Source organism: Jaculus jaculus, chromosome 8 (genome assembly GCF_020740685.1).
Source record: "Jaculus jaculus isolate mJacJac1 chromosome 8, mJacJac1.mat.Y.cur, whole genome shotgun sequence".
Lineage (NCBI taxonomy): Eukaryota > Metazoa > Chordata > Mammalia > Rodentia > Dipodidae > Jaculus > Jaculus jaculus.
Genome location: NC_059109.1, coordinates 126,088,094 through 126,109,576, shown reverse-complemented (window position 1 = coordinate 126,109,576; position 21,483 = coordinate 126,088,094). Strand labels below are relative to the sequence as shown.

At 52.0% G+C, this 21,483-nt stretch overlaps 1 protein-coding gene across 4 annotated transcripts in view; it reads right to left on the bottom strand.

Annotated features, from left to right (window-relative positions):
• Slc12a5 (solute carrier family 12 member 5) overlaps window positions 1-21,483 on the bottom strand; it is a 40,891-nt gene that overhangs the window by 268 nt on the left and 19,140 nt on the right. For 3 of the 4 annotated variants that reach the window (XM_004663893.3, XM_004663894.3, XM_045155735.1), the window contains exons 7-25: window positions 19,346-19,587; window positions 18,450-18,661; window positions 15,987-16,157; window positions 15,596-15,694; window positions 15,419-15,476; window positions 12,438-12,612; window positions 11,426-11,544; window positions 10,746-10,844; window positions 8,673-8,792; window positions 8,235-8,339; window positions 6,967-7,135; window positions 4,711-4,906; window positions 3,703-3,872; window positions 3,270-3,401; window positions 2,325-2,432; window positions 1,113-1,235; window positions 825-1,024; window positions 493-507; window positions 97-230 (exon numbers count right to left, since the gene is read on the bottom strand). In XM_004663893.3, coding sequence (XP_004663950.1) covers window positions 97-230; window positions 493-507; window positions 825-1,024; window positions 1,113-1,235; window positions 2,325-2,432; window positions 3,270-3,401; window positions 3,703-3,872; window positions 4,711-4,906; window positions 6,967-7,135; window positions 8,235-8,339; window positions 8,673-8,792; window positions 10,746-10,844; window positions 11,426-11,544; window positions 12,438-12,612; window positions 15,419-15,476; window positions 15,596-15,694; window positions 15,987-16,157; window positions 18,450-18,661; window positions 19,346-19,587 — 2,647 coding nt within the window. The remainder of the gene's footprint in view (window positions 1-96; window positions 231-492; window positions 508-824; window positions 1,025-1,112; window positions 1,236-2,324; window positions 2,433-3,269; window positions 3,402-3,702; window positions 3,873-4,710; window positions 4,907-6,966; window positions 7,136-8,234; window positions 8,340-8,672; window positions 8,793-10,745; window positions 10,845-11,425; window positions 11,545-12,437; window positions 12,613-15,418; window positions 15,477-15,595; window positions 15,695-15,986; window positions 16,158-18,449; window positions 18,662-19,345; window positions 19,588-21,483) is intronic. The other variant, XM_012949978.2, reaches the window with a different exon arrangement.

The following is a 21,483-nucleotide window of genomic DNA, read 5'->3' as shown; positions in this document are numbered from 1 at the left end:
TGCTGATCCGGAAGCAGGTCCTGGCTGAGGCCCAGGTTCCCCCCGGCGGGCGCGCACCTCCTCCCACTGCCCCTAGTTTACTTAAATCCAGGATACAGTTCTCATCACCGTTTCGGTTGCGGGGAGGCCCGGGCATGTTGAGCAAAACCAGCTTAGCGTCCCGGGATTTGTTCACGATGACCTCGTTCAGCCGCACGGCTGTGTGCATGCGCCGCACGTTGGACTGGTTCCTGGAAGGAGAAAGGGGCGAAAGCGAGCGTGTGGGGGTTGGGGGGAAAGAGAGGAAAAGTTGGGTCTGGGTGCCCACCCAGCCCGAATTGGTCTGCTGGGGCCTAATCTTTGCAAGCCTGGGACTCCCGCCCCCATCCCCAGACCTCTCCCAGCTGGCCTGTTCAGATACCCTGGAGGCCGGGGGAGGGGCACGGGGGAGGGGGGCAACTGGGGATTCACAGAAACCTAGAAGAGAAAATGGAAAAGTGCTGACGAACTTACAAGTTTTCCCACTCCCTTCAGGAAACACAAAGAGAAGCAAAGAAAGAAAAAGAGAGGGGTCAGGAAGAGAGGAAAGGGTGCGGCTGAGCCACCATCATCTGCACTGGGTCAGCGTGGAGTCACTCCCCCCGCCCCCGGCCCCCGCCTCCTTCATGTGGAAGTGAGATCTGACCCTCAGTGATCAGGCCCAGGCCCCCCAACCCCCCCCCCCGCCCTTCTTCAGACTGCCAGACCGGGACCCTCCTGTTCACAGGTTCTGCCAAGCTGAGCAAGACCCTGGGGCCCGCCCCCAGCCTGGAACCCCAACCCCCACCCCCACCCCAGGCCCGTACGGCTTCATGGTGAAGAACTCCTTGATGCCTTCGGAGGAGATGGGGCTGGGACCCTTGTTTTTCTCTGCCACGGACTTGTCCTTGGTCCAGGTGAGATGCACCTTCTCGGGATCTGTCTCGCCCTCCCCCTCGGGCTCCTCCCCTGGGGACGGCGAGCTGCTGGGGCAGCTGGGAGCGCTCTGGTCATGGATCAGCTGCACCTGAGAGAGAAGAAGTGCCAGCCCGTGACTCCTCAGTGGCCAAAGGTTGGCTCCCATGGGCGAGGGCCAAACCACCCGTGAGACACACCTCCTCCTCCGGCTTCTCCTCGCTGTCACCAGCTGTCTCTTCTGGGACATTGAGGCGGAGCCGAGTGTTGGCTGGATTCTTCCTCCGGATGGAGCCTCGAGACTCATCTGTGATACTCTGGATCTGGGGGATGACACGGGTTGGTGCCAGCTCGGCTGGGAGTCACCACCCACGCCTTGCCAAGAGCCACTACCGCTGGTGTTCACCCAGGATACACACATTCCAGAAGAACGCCCATGGTGAAGACAGTACCGTGTTTCAAGATCAAATAGCTACTTCACCACTGACCTGGCCACTGGCCTCTAGGGCCCAGACCTCCCTGCCGTCGTCAGCCGGCAGGCTAACACCTGCAGGTGCCCGGCAAAGCTCAGACCCAGCACTGCCTCAGCTCTGGCTGGTCCGGGCATGTGCTGGTCCTCACCACGTTTGCTATTGCCCAAAGACGGCCCATCGTTCCCAGCCCAGAGGGGTACCCATCACACATTTCCCTGAAGATCCGTCAACCACATCCTGAGAAATGGATTCTCCACACCTGGGAGACTCATAACCCACAGTTCTTCACCCCACCTACACCAGCTGCCACTCATTCCTCAGGCATTTAACGCCCACCACCATTAGCTCTTCTGTCTGGGACCAGGGGTTTCATCCCTCACCTACCCCCAGGGACTCCACTCCCTGGCATGGGTCTTTTATCTGTACTCCAGGAGACCAGTGATTGACATCTGGGAGACCTTACCCCATGGAAGGCCTGTCACCATTACCCCTGAGAGCTCTTCAATCACACCCTAGGAGACTTGCCCCTAACTCCTACCCACCAGCTATGTCTTTAAATATCCATCTGTTACCCGCTCTCTGAGAGTCTATTACATGAACCCTTGTCTCCCACACTGGCAGACCACGCCCATGAAGACTCGTCACTGACACAGATTTACTATCCACTATTCTCCATTGGGCCTCAGAAGTCTCATACAGATGGGGAAAGTCTATCCCAATGCCAAGGTCCCTCTGTACCATGGTTAGGGCGCCGGGCCAATGCAGTAGCAGCGTGCACTCCCACTGCAGAGGAGCCTAATGCCTGGAGGTTGGGGTGGATAAGGAGTCACGGGGTGAGAGGAGCAGGACTGATGACCAGGGGTGTGGGTCCTGGACCATCTTACACCTGCGCAGAGACCCAAGGCCAGCAGCAGCCTGAGGCTCTGAGAGTGACCTCACCTCCCGCTCCCTCTCGTTCTTCGTTAAGTGCATCTGTTTGAGGATCTGGGAGCGTTGCTCCATCACCAGTGTCTTCTCATAGGTATAGGCTGAGATGTCCCTCTCGTGCTGTGGGTAGGAAGAGGCGGGGTGGGGTGAGAGGAGGGAGGAAAGCAGGCACTCTGAGCTCAGGAAAGTCAAAGGTGGGAGGCAGGCCCCCTCCCCCTACCAGCCTGGGGCTTCCTACCCCACGCCCTAACAGCACCAAGGCTGTAGGAGGTAAGGGTGGTGCAAAGAGGGCAAAGATCTGGGGAAGCAGGCAGCTCACTCCCTGTTCGCCTAACACAGAACCAGGGATATGAATGGATGAAGTAACGAATGAGTAGATTAATTAATTACCTGAGTGAATGAAGAAGGGGAAGAACTTTTTAAAAAGAACAAAGGGATGAATGAATACACACACCAAGATGAATGGAGTGTTGAGTGAATGATTACATCAATGAATATATGGGTAGGTCACAAGTACACAGAGGGATGGGAAGACACATAAATAAGCTGGGGAGATGTATGGATAAGATAAATATATATAGATAGATAGATAATGTCTACTAGGAACAGGCTCTAGAGCAACCTGCCTGGATTTGGATCCTGGCTCACTACTTACTGTGTTGTGGGGACAATGACTTAACCTTTCTGTGTCCCAATAGTCTACTTGTACATTAAAATCTCTAGTTCTGTCTAGGTGTTGCTGGTGTGAGAATTCCTGTGTACAAAGTGCAAGGGCAGTCAGTGTTTGGCACGGAATGAGCGCAATGAGACATTGGCTATTCTCAGAAGGGAGGGCTGGAGGGATGAGCTCTTGGGTGAGCTTGTAAGAGGCTGAGAGGTATCCGGCATCATCCGCTGACAGGTGCTGGGCCAAGAGAGAAGAGGCCCAGGTGGAACTCCACGGATTCTGGGGCGTACCATCTCCACCACCTCCACCTCTGCAGTAATCCGTAAGTGGTACAGGAAAGTGGTCAGGTCCTTCTTCATCTGAATGCTGTTGTCGTCCATCTGGGCCACCGTGAAGATCCGCATCTTGCACTTCCTCCAGACCTGCAAAGATTGAAGCCTATGCAGAAAGGGCCACCCAGGGGCAATGAGAAGACCCACGCCCGAGACCCTTGCTCCCTCACCGTTCCCAAGTGTTCCTTACACATACGTTGTTGCAAGCCTCTACCTGTAGGCCCCCCCACCCCCCGCTGAGGTCTGAGGTACCCCCACTGAGGTGTGACTTGCTTGGGAAAAAGAGCCAGGAGAGCGGCCACAACCAGCGCTCGGAGCCCCGCCCGTGTGCACTGGCCCGTGAGGCGTGAGGCCGCGCGCGCGCCGCTCCCGGTGTGGTCACCCCTGGCACCTTGTGGTGGCGGAGCAGGAAGGGCAGCAGCATGAGCATGCCCCCGTCGTGCACGATCCACCAGACGTCGATGCTGCCCTCAGAGAAGCGCTCGGGATTCCCGGGAAACATGGACACGTTCTTGGTGACCAGCAAGGCCAGGTGGCCAGCTGTGGTTTCCCGGACCAGTTCTGAGGGAGACCAAGAAAAGGTCCAGAAGGGAACAGGGACTCTGATCCCCCCAATACTGAATACTTGTACCCAGCACCCTACGACACCCCATCTGGCCTTGACCATGAGCCGGAAGACTCAGAAGAATGGCCTCTACCTGGGCCTCACTGCACACTTGTTGTTTGGATGGGGAAACTTCCTTGGTCTCTCTGAGCCCCCATTTCCCCATTTGTCAAATGGTAATGATGTCACCTGTATGATTAGGCACTACCCACCTTGTGTGGCCACACTGAACCCTTAAAGGAGACAGAACTGTTTGGAATTAACAGTGCAACCTCTGGGCTGGTTCAAACCTGGCCTCCCAGCTGTGGGACCTAACCAAATTCCTTAATGTCTCGGGGGCCTCAGTCTCACACCATTACGGCGGTGGAGATAACAGTGTCTGGCCCTCGGGGCACTAATGAGAATGTCCGAGAAAGCCTCAACTTGCCTGGCACACCGAATGTGCTCTGGAAATGTTATTGTTGCTATTTCTGACTATTCCCCAGGAGTCTGTGGCTCCAAGAGGTGACTCACTTGGGCACAACCACACAGTTCCGTAGGACCAGCATTGAGATGCAGACCCACACCACTGTGACTCCAAAACTGTAGCCCTTTCCCCTGCCCTCTGTCACCCTGCCGGGGCCCGTGGGCCAAGACTGCCCTTCACAGCTGAGTCCTCGGCACTTAGCACTTAGCTGGCACATGGCATCACCTGCATAGGCTGACTCCACACTTGGGCTGTGCTTGGGAATCCCTCAGGCCCAGAGATGCCTAGGGCCAGCCCTGCACACATCCCCCAGCCCACCACGGCATTACCAATGAAATTTCTCCATGTCTGATGATCTTCCTTCTGCCGCCAGTTGCGGGGCCAGCCGACAAGCACAGTGTTGTGTTGGAGGCCCCCGAGACCCCCAGACTGGATCAGGTGGGACACGCCATCACGCAGGTTGGAGGAGATGACTACCTGGCAGAAGCCCTTCACCTTCTCAGCCTCCATCAGACGCCGGATAGACTGTGGGGAGGGCGTGTGGACAGGAGCCAGCCTCAGTCCTCCTTCTGCCCCTCCCTCCCATCTCTCCTTTCACCCGTCCTCATCTTCCGGGTCATGTCAGACTCGGGCAACCAGAAGTCTACATGGCCCCCTGTCACCTATGGTCCCTGCTCCTGCTCACCACGTGTGACTTGCCCCCACCCTTCCTACCACCCAGCATGCCCCTTGACACCATTATCTATCCCACCCTGCTGTTCAGAGACGGAACGCCACCCTTTCCAAACATCACCCTCTACCCAGACCAGAATTAAGCGGAGCTTCACTTGCACGGCCAGATGATGTGATGATTCTTGTTTTAACAAAACCCACAAGCATTTGTAGTACATATTTAATCTGCACTGAGGAAAATGTTATTACTCCCATTTCATCAATGAGGAAATTGAGGCTCAGAGACATTAAGACGTGCTTAGGGGCACAGCACTAATGTCATTGCGGGAGTCTCATTCCAACCCCTCTGCCCTGAACAGCGGCCCTGCTGTCAAAGAGTTAGAGGTTAATTCCATCTCGGCTACCTCCCGGCTGCAGCCTCAGGCAAGTCATCTAAGCTCGATTCTTTTCAGTCATGAGGACAAGACGGCCACCTCACTTAGGAACCAAGAGGATTACATGGCGTGGTGGATGTAAGGTCTCGGGACACGGCCTGGCCTATCGTGACCCTAACACACTACACCACTCTGCAGTTATTAACCTAGGACAGCGCTCGCTGGCAGCTGATGGGGTTGAAGCCTTCTGTGTGGCCTGTGACTACCTGGAGGGCTGGCGCTTGCTCGGAAGCGTCCCCATCTGCCCTGCGCTTAGACCAGTGCCTGGTACACAGTATATTCTTAGCCCTTCCGTACTGACTTGTCCTGACCAGTCAAGGCCTCCAGCTCTGGGCCCTGACAGATTGGTGTGAACGGCTCAGTGAGGCAGAAACAGCAACTGTCACAAGCCATTAGGGGGGGCCCTACCCGTCTCACCTCACCTCCCTCAGGCCCCCTTTTCTCTCTCTACTCCGAGCCACAGTCCTGAGGGGGAGAAAGGCCTGAGTGACAGACACAGGCTACTTCCTCTTCTACCCACTGGCTTCCAGACACTTCTCGGTTCACATCGTGCTGCTCGCCCCGCCCTCAGCGGTTTCAGCTGCTGCTCTGGGATATGGACCGATGGACACAGCCAGGGGCAGGTTCAAACACTGGCCAGACATCCAGCCAGTCTTATGACTTGCAGAAAGCTGCCTTCCCTCTCTGGGCCTTGTTTTTGTTTTGTTTTGTTTTGGTTTGGTTTGGTTTGGTTTGGTTTTTCAAGGTAGGGTCTCACTGTATCCTAGGCTGACCTGGAATTCACTCTGTAGTATCAGGGTGGCCTCGAACTCATGGCGATCCTCCTACCTCTGCCTCCTGAGTGCCGGGATTAAAGGCGTGTGCCACCACGCCCGTCAGAACCTTGGCTTTATCCTGTGCCAAAATGCGGCAACACCTACTAGTGACTGCTTGCAAAGCAGGGACTGAGAGAGACCAGGGATGTGAAAACCTTTCAAAAGATTTGAACTCTGACAGGGAGAAGTTCTCTAAGTCTCAGTTTCCTTATCCATAAAATGAGTGCTCTTTGCTGTGATGGTCTTTGGCCTTTGGTTCTGGGGAATAAGGCACTGACTCCCGGACTTTCAGGTTCCACTTTTAGGAAGGAAACAAAACCCTGAACGTCCTTTGATCCCAAAGAGTTTAAGAAAGGAAATTATAGGCGGCTGGAGAGATAGACGGCTTAGCAGTTAAGGCATTTGCCTGCAAAGCCAAAGGACCCAGGTTTGAGTCCCCAGGACCCACGTAAGCCAGACACACAAGGTGGCCCATGCATCTGGAGTTTGTTTGCAGAAGGCCCCCAGTGTGCCCATTCTCTCTCTCTCTTTCTCTCTCTCCCCCTCTTTCTCTGTCAAATAAATAAATAAAAATAAAATTTTAAAAAGAAAAGGAAATTATAGAAGAACAAAGGCTGTCTCCCTGAGTATCCTGGATGCCCCTACGCCATCGGGCACTGCTCACCTCCTCTGCCCGCTGGGCCTGGGGATGGTTGTCCAGAAAGGTACCCTCGAGGACAGAGCCCACAATGGTCAGGCCCTTCCCTGCCTTAAGTTGGGAGGTCAAGGAGAGCAGCTGCGGGTGCACCACATTCTGATCCTGGTCCACGCGTACCAGCACCAGCAGCTGGGGCCTGAAGAAGGCACAAGGTCATGTAACCTGTCTCTTGCCTCCCAACCACCCGCTCACTACACACCCTGCAATCTCTTTCCCTATTGTCCTCCCGGCCCCCACACCAGGGCCCCAGTCGCCTACCCCTCACCTGAATATCAGCATCCACTTCTTTGAATAACAAGCCCTCCAGCCAACTCCCACATCCAGCCAGCCAGCCAGCCATCTCTCCATCCACCTCATTCATCTACCCATTCAACCACCCACTCACCCACTCCAGCCTTCAGTCATCTGCTAATAGACAGATAAATTTACCTACAGTGCATTACTCACTCAACAGCCCACAACTCCACCTACCCAATATCCATTCACACATCCATCTATTCAACCAGCTAACTCTCCCATATGTATAAGCCTTATCCATCCTTCCATCTCACTACCCATTCATTTCCTTATGGAGTTAGCTATTACATCCACCCAACTTGCTGTCAAATTCACAGTGTTCTGTGAGCACCTACTCCGGGCTGGATGCTGTGCTGCTCGTTTAGAAATTCGCAGGCAAACAGCACAAAAACCAGATGTCTGGGAGCCCCAGGCCAGTCAGCGCATCCCAGGCCTAACTCAGTTTCAGCCTGACCTGGCAAAGTGGGAGCTGGGGAGCTGGGAAAGCAGAGCTGCCCGTGAGGAAGCGCCTGACGTGGGGGTCCTCTGGCCTCTGATCTTCAGGGGAATAAGGTGGCAGAATTGTCGTCATCTGGCGACTGCTTAGACCCTTGTCACCATCAGTGAGGGAACAAATCTCATATGAGATGATCCTTATCTGCCTTGCCTCTCTCTGTACAAGTTCTCCCCACACATGAGCTTACTGCATCCCCAGAGCCAGGAAGGGGCTTGCATACAGCACACATTTGTAAGTGTGTGTGTGTGTGTGTGTGTGTGTGTGTGTGTGTGTGTGTGTAAATGATGGAGTGATGGATAGATGAACATGGATAGTGAGTTGGTTTGGAGAAGAAATGTGTGCAGCTCAGTTCAGACTCAGGGTCGCAAGGGAGAGGGGTCAGGGAGCCGGAGCACGGAGGCGCCACTCAGCCACAAAAGCCAGAGTGACTCTCATCTCTCACCTCCAGTTCTTGGTGTGCGGCGGCCCTTCCTCCAGGCGCAAGAGGGCATAGCGAGCGGCGCTAAGAGACAGGCCTCGGATGCCATCGCCCCACTCCTTCTCTGCCCTGGGGACCCAGGAAGGGGAGCGTGTGAGATTAGAAAACCAAGGAGTGACACAGGAAGCACCCCACAAAGCTGGCTGTCCTAGTGCATGGCCATCCCTCTGCCGTCACTCCCGCCTCCTGACTTAGTCGAGCCGTAGCTGTTTCCGTGGGAATCATTTCTAAATCTGTTCCTGTTCTCTCTTTCCCAAAGCCTCAGCCCCCATTTCCCCAACCACCCCATGTGACCGCTTCTCTGTCCTCCAGCCCAGGCCTGCCTCATCCCCATGCCACTCCCCCCCCCCCACCCTGTGGCATTCCGCCCCTCCGGCCTCCCCCCCCCCTCCGCACACTCACCCCCGGTATTCGATGTACTTGTAGATAAGCCCAGCAATGAGCATGGCCACCAGGGCGTAGTACCAGGAGCAGATGAACATGAGGGCCAGGCAGAGGCTCATGCCCAGGAAGGACAGGGTCCTGTGCAAAGGAGAGAGCCCAGACCCCTGAGACCTGGCAGTGCCGCCGTGGGAGCCAGGGCTGAAGTAGCAAGAGGAGGGTGGGCAGGGTCTGGGCAAGATGTAGGCAGCTACAGCCAGGTCTAGTGGGTAGCACACAATTTGCTTTATGTGCATATGTTTACATACAACGTGCACATGTGCTGTGTGTTAGCATGTGGGCACATGTTGGGGATACACACACATGGGGGGATGTGTGCCAGAAGTCAATGTCAGGTGTCTTTACTAATTGCCCTCTATGGTATTCCTTTTATTTGTTTGTTTGTTTGTTTGTTTGTTTGTTTGTTTGTTTGAGAAAGAGTAGGAGGGACAGGGCGAGAGAGATAGAGAGAGAGAGAGAGAATGGGCATGCCAGGGCCTCCAGCCACTCTGCAAATGAACTTCAGACACATGTGCCACCTCGTGTATCTGGCTTACGTGGGTCCTGGGGAATCAAACCCGGGTCCTTTGGCTTTGCAGGCAAGTGCCTTAACCACTAAGCCATCTCTCCAGCCCCTCTATGGTATTCTTTGAGAAAGGGATTCTCAGTGAACCTACAGCTCACTGGTTTGGCTAGGCTAGCTAGCCAGATAGCCGTAGGGTTCTCCTGTCTCTGTCTCCCCAGTGCTGGGATTACAAGCTTGTGACCCAGCTTTTACATGGCCCCTGGGAATCTAAACTCAGATCCTAATGCTTGTTGCATGGTGAGCTTTTTACTGACTGAGCCTTCTTCCTAGCATGGGATGTCACACTATTGTCACCATGAGCGCCATCTAGACACGGGGTCTCTAGATAAACAAGCAGCTATAGACAGGGTACCACCCCATACTGCACCTCACTCCCGAGTCACCACACCACCCAGCCGCTGGGTTTGAGGGACTGACAGGCTTTGAGACATGGCTCTGTGGAAGCAGGGCTTTCCAGAATAAGCCAGCAACAAGCAGGAACCCTGAAATGGGATTCTGGTGTCCCCCGTGTCAGTCCTACTATCCCATCGTGGTGTTGGGCAAGCCCCTTCCCCGCACGAGCTCGGGTGTCTGGTGGTGGCGTGAGTGTTGTCAAGCCACTGCAGACACAGACAGTCATAGAGGAAACCACTGAGCAGAGCTGCAGAGGCCTTGGGGGGAGCGACTTCTGCTCACTGGGCACTGCGATTCTCAACAGACCTCACGAGGGGTACTGATCGCCCAGGTGCAGGTAGAGTCTCACTCTGGCCCAGGCTGACCTGGAAGTCACTATGTATTCTCAGGGTGGCCTCGAACCCATGGCAATCCTCCTACTTCTGCCTCCCAAATGCTGGGATTAAAGGCATGCACCACCACGCCCAGCTGGCTTTTCTTTTTTAAAAAAAAAAATTATTATTTACTTTCTTATTTATGAGAGAAGCCAGGAAAGAGGCAGAGAGAGAGACAGAATGGGTGAGACAGGTCCTCTAGCCACTGCAAATGAACTCCAGATGCATGTGCCACCTTGTGCTTCTAGACTTATGTGGGTACTAAGGAATCGAACCTAGGTCCTTAGGCTTCACAGGCAAATACCTTAACTGCTAAGCCAACTCTCTAGCCCTGGCTTTTCTTTTCTTTTTTTCTTTTTTCTTTCCTTCCCTCGTTTCAGACAGGCTCTCATGTATTCCAGCCTAGCCTGGCTCCTCCTGCTTTCACTTGCTGCTGGGGGTTGAACCCAGGGTTTCATGCGTGCCAGGCAATGCTCTACCACCTGACCCGTACCTCAAGCCCCAAGGCTGCTTCTGTGTCCATCACTGCTTATGTCCAGATGACCCTTTCTGATGTTAGTTGGCTACAAAAGCTGGAGTCAATGGGGTGTCCCATTCAAAATGTGGTCCTCAGACATGGAGGGGGTGGGCTAGGGTGAAGTGGACACTGAGGGGAGGGGAGGCAAGGTGCTGCTATCGGGCAGGGTGGGGCGGAGCACCCACCAGTGATAATATCGAAAGCGTGGCCTCCAGTTGGGTGTCCTCAGCAGCGTCTGCACCGCACAAGCCAGGTTCACAAACATGTAGCACATCAGAAAGAACCTAGAATGAGAAAGAGCCCGGAGAGTCGGGGATGCAAGAGAGGAACAGGAGACAGGATGATACGGGTATAGCACAAGAGGGCATAGCGAGCGGCACGAAGAGACAGGCCTCGGATGCCACCGCCCCACTCCTTCTCTGCCCTGGGGACCCAGGAAGGGGAGCGTGTGAGATTAGAAAACCAAGGAGTGACACGGGAAGCACCCCACAAAGCTGGCTGTCCTAGCGCACGGCCATCCCTCTGCCGTCACTCCCGCCCCCTGCCTTAGCGGAGCCGTAGCTGTTTCCGTGGGAATCACTTCTAAATCTGTTCCCGTTCTCTGTCTCTTTCCCAAAGCCTCAGCTTTGGTAAAGGGAAGAGAAGTGAGGGAGGTAGTGAAGTCGTGCTGAAAGGTCAGATCTCCTTACAACTCGCCCCCATGGAGGTAAGCGTAAATCTCTCTAGAACGAAGGACTAGGGCTACTGGGGAAACTGCTAGGGGCCGTGAAAGTTTTCGGGGATCGGGGGTATTACAGGTCTCAGCTGGAGTATCCAGGCAGAGAGGTGTGTAGAGCTAATGGGAGGCAGCAGGCCAGACACGCACATGGACAGGATGGGGGCGACCTCGTCGAGGGAGGCGATCAGGATGCCGATCTCGCAGATGCAGGCCGTCAGCAGCAGCGCCCAGGTCGGCTCCCCATTGGCCTTGCCATGGCCAAAGACCTAGGAACAGAGCAGCCATCACGGGGGACTGAGACTGTCAGGGTTTTCCCTCTCTCTCTCTCTCAATGTCTCTCTCCCCCAATCTTGGGAACAAGGGGAGTGGAGACAGGGATCTTACAACCAGTGAGGGGGGTCAGGAAGAAAAGGCTAGGTTCCTCTTCTAGGGAAACAAAGGGGCTTTTCTTGTTTTGCCCATTCTCACTGGCATCTCAGTTCAAAGACATTTAAATGACCCCTGAAGGGGACAAGAAGTTCCTGAGGGAGTTTTAATGCCAGCACTCAGGAGGCTGAGGTAGGTGAATGGTCATGAGAGTCCAAGGCCAGTCTGAGGCTATAAAGTGAGGCTATAAAGTAAGTTCCAGGTTATTCTGGGCTAAAGTGAGACCCTGTCTCAAAAAAAAAGGTTCCAAAGCCAGGCATGACGGTGCATGCCTTTAATCCCAGCACTCGGGAGGCAGAGGTGGGAGGATCACCATGAGTTCAAAGCCACCCTGAGACTACATAGTGAATTCCAGGTCAGCCTGGATGAGAGCGAGACCCTACCTCAAAAAAAAAAAAAAAAGTTTCCAGAGACAGATGAGTGAGGAGCTATCTGGAAGCCAGCCAGCAGTCAAGTCTTTTTTTCTTAGCACCATGGAAAGAGTCCTCCCTGCCCTCTGACCTCTGAGTCCCTGATGCCCACAGCAATCAGAGAAGGGGTCACCTATTTTTCCCCTAAAAGCAGAAAATTCTCAAAGAGATGTCACTGGTCATGGGCCAAATTCAAAATAAAGGCCACCTTTCTCCTCTTAGTGAGGTGTGGGGCAGAAATGGCCAGGGGGCAGCTTGAGGGAGGTGTGGCTCTGATTCACTGTGGCCCCTAGGCAGACACCTGATTGGCTTGGTCTACTGACCTGCAGGAAGGGTACAATGCCATCCCGAGAGATGGCCTGTAGCAGGCGTGGGGCCCCTGTGAGGCTTTGCAGCCCAGCTCCACAGGTGGAGAAGAAGGATCCAATGACGATGACCCAGGGCGACGGCCAGGCCAGGGTGCCCACCACCAGGTTGCCATTCACAGCTTCACCAAACCTGGAGTAAAGCAGGAATGGTACAGACACAGGGGGTGACCAAAGCCACCAAGACTCACCGATGGCAGGACCAACAGTCTGCTGACCGCAGAGGTAGGCCCTGTACGGTTCAGAGGAGAGATACTGCCCCAAATAGCCTCTATTTGTATGACCTTGAACAAGTCATTGCACCTGCTCGGCTGTAACATGAGAGTCCATACATATAGTGAGAGAATAAAAAGGATATAATATGTAAAATACTGAGTACTGTACCCAAAACATGGCACTAATGCTATTTGTTTATTTATTTTTATTATTTACTTATTTATTGGTTTTTCAAGGTAGGTCTCAAGGTAGTTAAGGCTGACCTGAAATTCACTCTGTAGTCTCAGGGTGGCCTTGAACTCATGGCAATCCTCCACCTCTGCCTCCCAAGTGCTGGGATTAAAGGTATTTGCCACCATGCCCAGCTTTTTTTAAAAAAAAATTTAAGTATTTTATTTATTCAATATTTTTATTTATTTATTTGACAGAGAAAGAGGGAGAGAGAGAGAGAATGGGCGTGCCAGGCCCTCCAGCCACTGCAAACGAACTCCAGACTCATTCGCCCCCTTGTGCACCTGACTAATGTGGGTCCTGGGGAATCGAACCTGGGTCCTTTGGCTTTGCAGGCAAATGCCTTAACCACTAAGCCAACCCTCCAGCCCTATATTTTGAATTTTTAAAAAATGTTTTAAATTTCTGTGTGTGTGCACGCATGCACGCACACGCAGACATATATGCACGAGCCAGCGCCTCTTGCTACTGCAAACAAACACCAGACACACCATTCTTTGCATCTGGCTTACATGGGGGGCTTGGGAATTTAACCCAGCATGGCAGACTTCACAAGCAAGCATCTTACAACACTGAGTCATCTTCCCAGTCTCCTCATGTGATTTGGATAAACGGCCAGTTGTTAATCTGTTTACCTGAGCAAGCAGGACCCCTATGTCTCTTGTGAAAGTGGGGGTTTGGCCTCCCCACGTGCTAGTGGTGTAAGAACAAAGGAAGTCGTTTTCTTACAAGGACACTGTCTTAAAATGGAAGGGAAGGGGCATGCAGTGTGTTCCCGCAGTTCCAGACACACAGAATTCTAAGGCAGAAGAACTGCTTGAGCCCAGGAGTTCAAGAGCGGCCTGGACAACATAGAAAGGAAGGGCGGGAGGGAGGGAAGAAGAGAAAGGGACAAGAAAAAAGAAACTATGCCCAGTGTGGTGGCACATGCCCTTAATCCCAGTATTAGTGTGACTGAGGTAGAAGAATCACTGTGAGTTTGAGGGTTCGCGGTCAGCCCAGGACTACAGAGTAAGTTCCACATTAGCCTGGGCTACAGTGAAACCCTAACTTGAAAAACAAAACAAAACAAAAATATAATAATAACCTTAAATTTCCTGGTGCGAAAGCCAGGTCTCCATCCGGCCCCCACCGCATTACCTTACAGAGGCTGAAGTGTCTGTGGGAATCTGAGATAGTCTCCTCCCTCCCCCAGCTCCTCATGTGCACGTGTGCCCTCCAGAGGGAGGCACCAGACACTGAACCCCTTCCAGCCACAGGTATGCACATGTACATTGCGTGAGCGTATACACAAATATAAACACACGCATGAGCAATCGTCTCTTCACTCTTGTACATGCTGTCCCCCTGCTTGGAATGCCCTTCCCCCTCCTAGTCACCTGATCCCTACTCAACACTGGAAGTGGAAAGGATGAGTGAGAGACAGATGTCCCTCTGTCTCTATGGGGGATTAATTGGTCCCTTTCCACAGGATACCAAAACCCATAATGCTCACATCTCATAAAACTGCATACTATTCACATGTAACTGACATACATTCTCCTTTATACTAAATCGTTTCTAGCTGGCTTACAGTACCTAATATCATGTAAGTACTATATATAGAAATGTGATTTGTGGCTTAGGGAATGATGGCCAAAAAAAAATTCATACCATACTGATGTCATTTGATCAAACATTTCTGATCTGTGCTTGGTAGAGGACCTGCTGTATTATGCATTAGACACTTCCAGTCCCTCCTCCTCTGAGGACCCTTCCCCAGACCCCAGTGTGCTCCCACAGTATTCTCCCTTCTCCATGGCCACTCCTCATGTTCTGCATTTAAAATGTTTGCATGGCTGGAGATATGGCTTAGCAATTAAGATGCTTGCCTGCGAAGCCTAAGGACCCAATTTCAATTCCCCAATACCCACGTAAGCCACATGTACATGGTGACGCATGCATCTGGAGTTTGTTTGCAGCCGTTAGAGGCCCTGGTCTCTCTCTCTCTCTCTCTCTCTCTCTAATAAATAAATAAGTAAGTAAAAATATTTAAAATCTGTTTGCAGATGTAGTCACCACCTCCAATGATCTAGCACTCAGGAGGCAGAGGTAGGAGGATCGCCATGAGTTCGAGGCTACCCTGAGACTACATAGTGAATTTTAGGTCAGTCTGGGCTAGAGTGAGATCCTACCTCAAAAAACCTAAAACAAACAAACAAAAAAGGATCTCCTTTAAGACAAAAACTGTGTGTTAAACTTCGTAGTAAGTAACACATAGACATCTATTCATGAATTAATGTATTTTAAACAGAAGGAAAGTATCATTATCCCATTCTCGAAACTTCCTGAATTTGAGTGACATGAGAAAGATAAATTATTAATAATGTGAGTTTGGCAACAACCACAGTGTCCTCCCACCCACAGGGCCCCTGACCGGGTGGCAGCTCCCCTACCAGGTCAACCCAGCGAGTCCCCCAGAGTAGGACCGACCCCCCAGTTCTCTCACTTACTTGTCCCGTAGGACGACTCCCTCAATGCAGGCCCCAAACAGAACAACAGAGCTGATGTCTGCAGCAGAGAGTGAAGGAGAATCCCAACAGGGAGATCTCCCAGGCACCCATTCTGAACCGCCAGCCTCCCGCAGTACGCCCCATCCAGGACGGACCCAGCCCATCAGCACAGGATACAGACAGCAGAGGTGGTGGCAATGGCCAGGATGGTGCCAGTGGGGATGGACTTTTGAGCATCCCGCAGGTCCCCAGAGCGGTTGGAGCCAGCCATGATCCCTGTGAGTAGAAGAGCACCTCAGACAGGACTCAGGGCCCCAGAGAGAAGGAGAGGGAGGGAGGACACAGTTCCGAGTCAGGAGCGCGGGACCTGGTCCTGCCATGCTGTTTCTTGTGGGATGTTGGGCAGGGGTGTGGCCTTGTCTAGCGTCTCTCATCTTTCCAGCAGACACTTAACTGCTGGCTCCTGCTTCTGTGATGGGGTTGTCACACTACGGATCCCTAGCCTCGTCACTGAATCTCGTGCCCATGCACTCCCAGCAAAGGCCTCCCTCTCTGGGCTCCCCTTCACCTGTGACTGATGGGAAGTAGATGCCAACCAGCAGGGTGAAGTAGGAGGTCATATCGCTGAAGACGTAGGGGTGGTCCATGTCAACAGGGCCGCCATCCGTTAGTCCCACTGAGGGCGTCCCACTTCTCTCCACGATCACCCCCTTGGTCAGGTAGGAGCTCCACAGGTTCTCTGGGGAAGGGGAAGAAAGGATGCTTAGGAAGTAAAACAGAAGTTGGGGGACCAGAACTCAGGGGCCAGGAGGTAAGGGGAATAAAAAATCTCAGCCAAGTATGGCTGGAGAGATGGCTTAGCAGTTAAAGGCATCTGCCTGCAAAGCCAAAGGATCCCGGTTCGATTCTCTAGGACCCACATAAGCCAGATGGACAAGGGGGTGCATGCATCTGGAGTTTGTTTGCAGTGGCTGAAGGCCATGGTACACCCATTCTTCTCTCCCTCTCCCTACCCACCACCTCTTTTTCTCTCAAATAAATATATATATGTATATGATATGTTTCTAAAAAGTCTCAGTCGGGCTGTAGAGATGGCTTTGCGGTTAAGCGCTTGCCTGTGAAGCCTAAGGACCCTGGTTCAAGGCTTGATTCCCCAGGACCCACGTTAGCCAGATGCACAAGGGGGCGCACGCATCTGGAGTTTGTTTGCAGTGGCTGGAAGTCCTGGCGCACCTATTCTCTCTCTATCTGTCTCTCTCCCTCTCTCTCTCTGCCACTTTCAAATGAATAAATAAAAATGAACAAAAAATATTTAAAAAGTATCAGCCAAGCAAATATCACTTCCCACCCCTGGCCTTAGCTAGGACTGTGGCAGAGGAGGAAGGTAGATTGTCCTGTTTTGTTTTTTTGTGTAGTATGTGTGGTGTTTGTGTGCATGTGCTATAATATGTACATGTGTGTGTAATACACAAGCCCATGTGCATCCATGCGAGAGCCAGATGAAGATATCAGGTGTCCTTTATTCTTCTGCCCTATTTCCCTGAGTCTCTCACTAAACCTGGGGCTCCACATATTTTTTTTCAGTTAGGTTGGATGAACAGAGCCCCAGTGGCCTTCCTGTTTCTACCCCACTCTGTACTGCAGTTACAGGCATGAATGTCCATGCCTGGATTTTTTATATGGATGCTGGAGACTGAACTCAGGTCCTCATGCTTCCACAAGAGCTCTAACCTACTGAGCCAGCGCTGCAGCCCCTTGGCTAGATTTTATTCCTACCCACCACACACAAACCCCAAAGATGAACTGTACCCAATACCTGCCCTCAAATAACACAGTCTGGCAGAAAGTGTCTCAAAAAAAAAAGCCAATCTGAGCTTGATTCAATGTGTCCCAGTTGAACTCAACCCCCAGGCCCTAAATCACTTCTGCTTCTTTTATCTCAGTAGTGGCTCCAGCACCGGCTCAAACACCTTGGCATTGACCTCAGATGCTCCCATTCCCTTCCTGTACTTCATCATATCTCCAACTTCTGCCTGCTACAACCCTAAATGAACAGTTCAAATGTGCCTCTCCTTCCATCCTGGGGTTACTCCACCTTGGCACCAGTGCTGCGTGGGGGCCAGCTGACTGTTTGTTGTGAAAGGCAATCCTAGAACACGCGGAATGTTTAGCCGTATGCTGGCCTCTGCGTAGTAAATGTCAGTAGCATGTCTCCGGTTCTGATGACCAAAAATGTCTCCAGATATGGTCAAATACCTCCTGGGCAGAGCAGTGCCCTCTCCACTCCCACTGATACCCTTCCCTCAGAAGAGTCATCTCTCTCCTGAGCTTCTAGCATCAGGCTCCTCCTAGAAACTCACTGCTTCAGGGTGTAGCCCAGACTCTTCAATGTGACTTCCGGGGGCTGCCACAATCTGTCTCGTGCCAGCCTCTCCAACATCATGCCTTGCCCTCCTCCGCCTGCACTTTAACCCCCGCCCCAAGTCATTCCAAATTACTTGTGGTTGGAAGGACACACTCTGCTTGTCCATGTCTGCACGCATCAAGTAAGCTGTTCTTCGGTGTGTAATTCCCTTATTCCCCTAGGACAACTGCCAATCTCATTTGTCCTTCAAAACCCTCCTGGGTGAGTACAGGAAGCCTATTCTTGTCACTGGATACACAAGAGCACTCCCTCCCCTCAGACTTCTCTGTCCATTGAACACACATCTATGTGAATCACTATTTGCTAATACAGCTCTGTGACTTATGTACTTTCTGGTACCAGTGCCTAGCACCATGCTGAATCTTAGTAGGCCCTTAGTGAATAGTGACTAAATGGGTGGGTTGCTTTCCTAATAATGGTGAAGTCGTTTCTAACTTTTATCTCTACCCTTCCATCATGCAGAGGGCAGAACCAGATCCAGAGTAGATGCTCAATTAAGTCTGATTGAATTTAACAGAATCCCACGGAGGGCCCCATAATCCTGACTGCTTAACCTACAATCCCTGCTCTGCTCTCTAGACATCTGCCCTCGCCCTTCCCCCAGACCTTTGATGAGGCCACTGGCTGCTCCAGGAATGCCCTGGATCTCCGTGACATTGTTTTGGGTGAAGTACTCATCACAGGTGGCGTTGAGAAAGCGGGAGGTACAGAAGAGGCCCCAGAGCCGCGTGGTCACCGTCTCATTTCCTTCCCAAGCCAGCTTGGCACAGACATCAAAGCCATGGCGAGACAGCGTGCGGTTCCCCAGGAGGCAGATCCTAGGGAGAGATGCGAGCAAGTAAGATGGGGAGGAGCAGGACCTTGTCCGGGCTTCACAATAGGACCACTGGGAGCATTCTGAAAGACATCGGCTCCAGGGTCCCACATCCAAAGGTTCTGATTTTATTTGGATACAGCCTGGCCATCCGTGTTTCTGTAAAGCTTCTCAAGAGATTTTGGTAACCGGACAGAGTCGAAGGACCAGCGCCTTCGAGCAATGCTGGGTTTCAGAACCGTGGACAGCGCCCCAGCCCATTGCGATCAAGAGGCTGACTCTATCCTAAGGTCAGAGGCAGAACAGAGCCCTGAGCCCTAGACCCTCTCTCATCTCTGTCTTTTCCCATCCAGGAGGGAGTGCCAAACACTAAGAGACTTCCCTATTCCAGGAGGTGGAGCTGTCCAGGAAAAGCGTGCCCTAGCCACAGAAGTTCCTTTCCCATCTTCCTAAGGCATCCCACCAGCAAGTCGTTGACCTTCCTTCAAAGGGGAAATTGTTCTTACCCCAGAAGAATATGATCCCTGAAGAAACAGCCCTCCCAACAGGAGACGCTTTGCCTCCCAAGGAAGGTTTCTCCCAACCCACACCTCCCAGATAAGAGGGGCCTTAGCAGAGTGCTCGTCGTACAGACTTGGCTGGCGCCTGGGGAAGGAACACGATGTAGGCTCAGAGAGGCAGCACTCACGGGAAGTTGGGTGGGTCAAAGGCAGATTTGATGACTCCCGCATAGATGGCCAGGATGGAGAGGATGACACAACCCAGGAAGACCAGGGCAAACTTGTTGACGTACTTGACACCCACAAATACCACGGTGGCCATGCAGGTGAGCACGCAGGTGCCGTAGACCCGCATGTTGTTCAGCATGGCCGCTGCCTCCCCGCTGGCGTCCTCTGCTTTGAAGATGGCCATGGCAGGAAAGAGATAAGCCTGCAGGGAAGGGTCAAAGGTCAGTAACACAAGAAGTGAGGCCAGGAACCCAGCAGGGAAAGCCAGCGGAGAATGACCCTGGGGAAATGGTCTGAAGTGCAAGCAGGGTTTGGGGACCAAAGGACGTCCATCAAAGTTAAAGTGGTGCATGATGGGAAATGACAGCCAGTAGCAGTGGAACAACAAAGGAAGGCCCAGCCTGTCTTGCAAGGACTATGATACGGTCATGAAAAAACAAATGGCAAAGACATACGTTATTTGCATGATTGATTATAGTTATTATTTATTTATTTACAAGGGGGGAAAGAGAGGGAGGAGAGAAAGAATAGGCATGCCATTCTTTCAGGGCCACTTGCTACTGCAAACAAACTCCAGACATATGAGCCACTTTATGTGACTGACTTCATGTGGGTACTGAGGAATCCAACCCAGGGTATCAGGCTTTGCAAGCAAGCAAGCGCCTTAACCACTGAGCAATCTCTCTAGCCCTTTTTTTTTTTTTCAAGACTGACCTGGAATTCACTATGTAGCCTCAGGGTAGCCTTGAACTCACGGCAATCCTCCTACCTCTGCCTCCCAAGTGCTGGGATTAAAGGTGTGTGCCACGATGCCTGGCCTTATTCTTTTTTAAAAAAAAATTATTTGCGGGACTGCAGAGATGACTTAGCAGTTAAGACACTTGCCTGCAAAGCCAAAGAACCCAGGTTTGACTCCCCAGGACCCACTTAATCCAGATGCACAAGGGGGCGCATGCATCTGGAGTTCATTAGCAGTGGCTGGAGGCCCTGGCGTGACCATTCTCTTTCTCTCTTCCTCAAATAAATAAAAATATTTTTAAAAAATTATTTGCAAAAAGAAAGAGAATATAAATGAGAGACAGGAAATGGGTGCACTAGGGCCTTTTGCCACTGTAAACAAACTATAGACGCATGTGCCACTTTGTGCATCTGGCCTTATGTGGGTCCTGGGGAATTGAAACCAGGCTATCAGCCTTTTCTAGCAAGTGCCTCTTCCACTGATCATCTCTCTAGCCCTACTTATTCTTCCATTATTTTGAATAGAAAAGCAGAAAGAATTTAGATGGTCATCACTAGAAACTGGATAACTAAATCCTGATATTCCCACATAAACTATAAAGCTATTTTAAAACATAGCATTGAGGCAGCACTTGGGAGGCAGAGGTAAGAGGATCACCACTAGTTCACGGCCACCCTGAGACTACACAGTGAATTCCAGGTCAGCCTCAGCTAGACTGAGACCCTACCTAAAAAAAAATAAAAACCAAAAAATAAACCAGCATGGAACTGGGGACATGGCTCATGGCAAAGCATGTGCTCAGTATGCACACAGGCCCTGGGTTCAATCCCCAGCATGTGTGTATGCCCATATACATCTCCCCACATACATACACAAGATATAGATTCATATGGACTGACTTAAAAACTAACCATGGAAGCCAGGAGAGGCAACGCACGCCTTTAATCCCAGCACTCAGGAGGCAGAGGTAGGAGAATCACTGTGGGTTTGAGGCTACCCTGAGACTACATAGTGAATTTCCAGGTCAGCCTAGGCTGCAGTGAGACCCTACCTTGAAAAACAAACAAACAAAACAAGAAAACTAACCATGGGCTGGAGAGATTGCTCAGTGGTTAAGGTACTTGCCTGTAAAGCCCAAGAACCCAGGTTTGATTCCCCAGTACCCACATAAAGCCAGATGCACAGTGGTGCATGCATTTGGAGAGTTTCTTTGCTGTGACTACAGGCTCTGATGTGTTCATTCTCTCCTTCCCTCCCTCCCTCCCTCCCTCTCTCTTTCTTTTTCCTTTTGTGCACACGTGTGTGCGCACACATTTGTGTGTGTGTGTGTGTGTGTGTGTGTGTGTGTGTGTGTGTGTT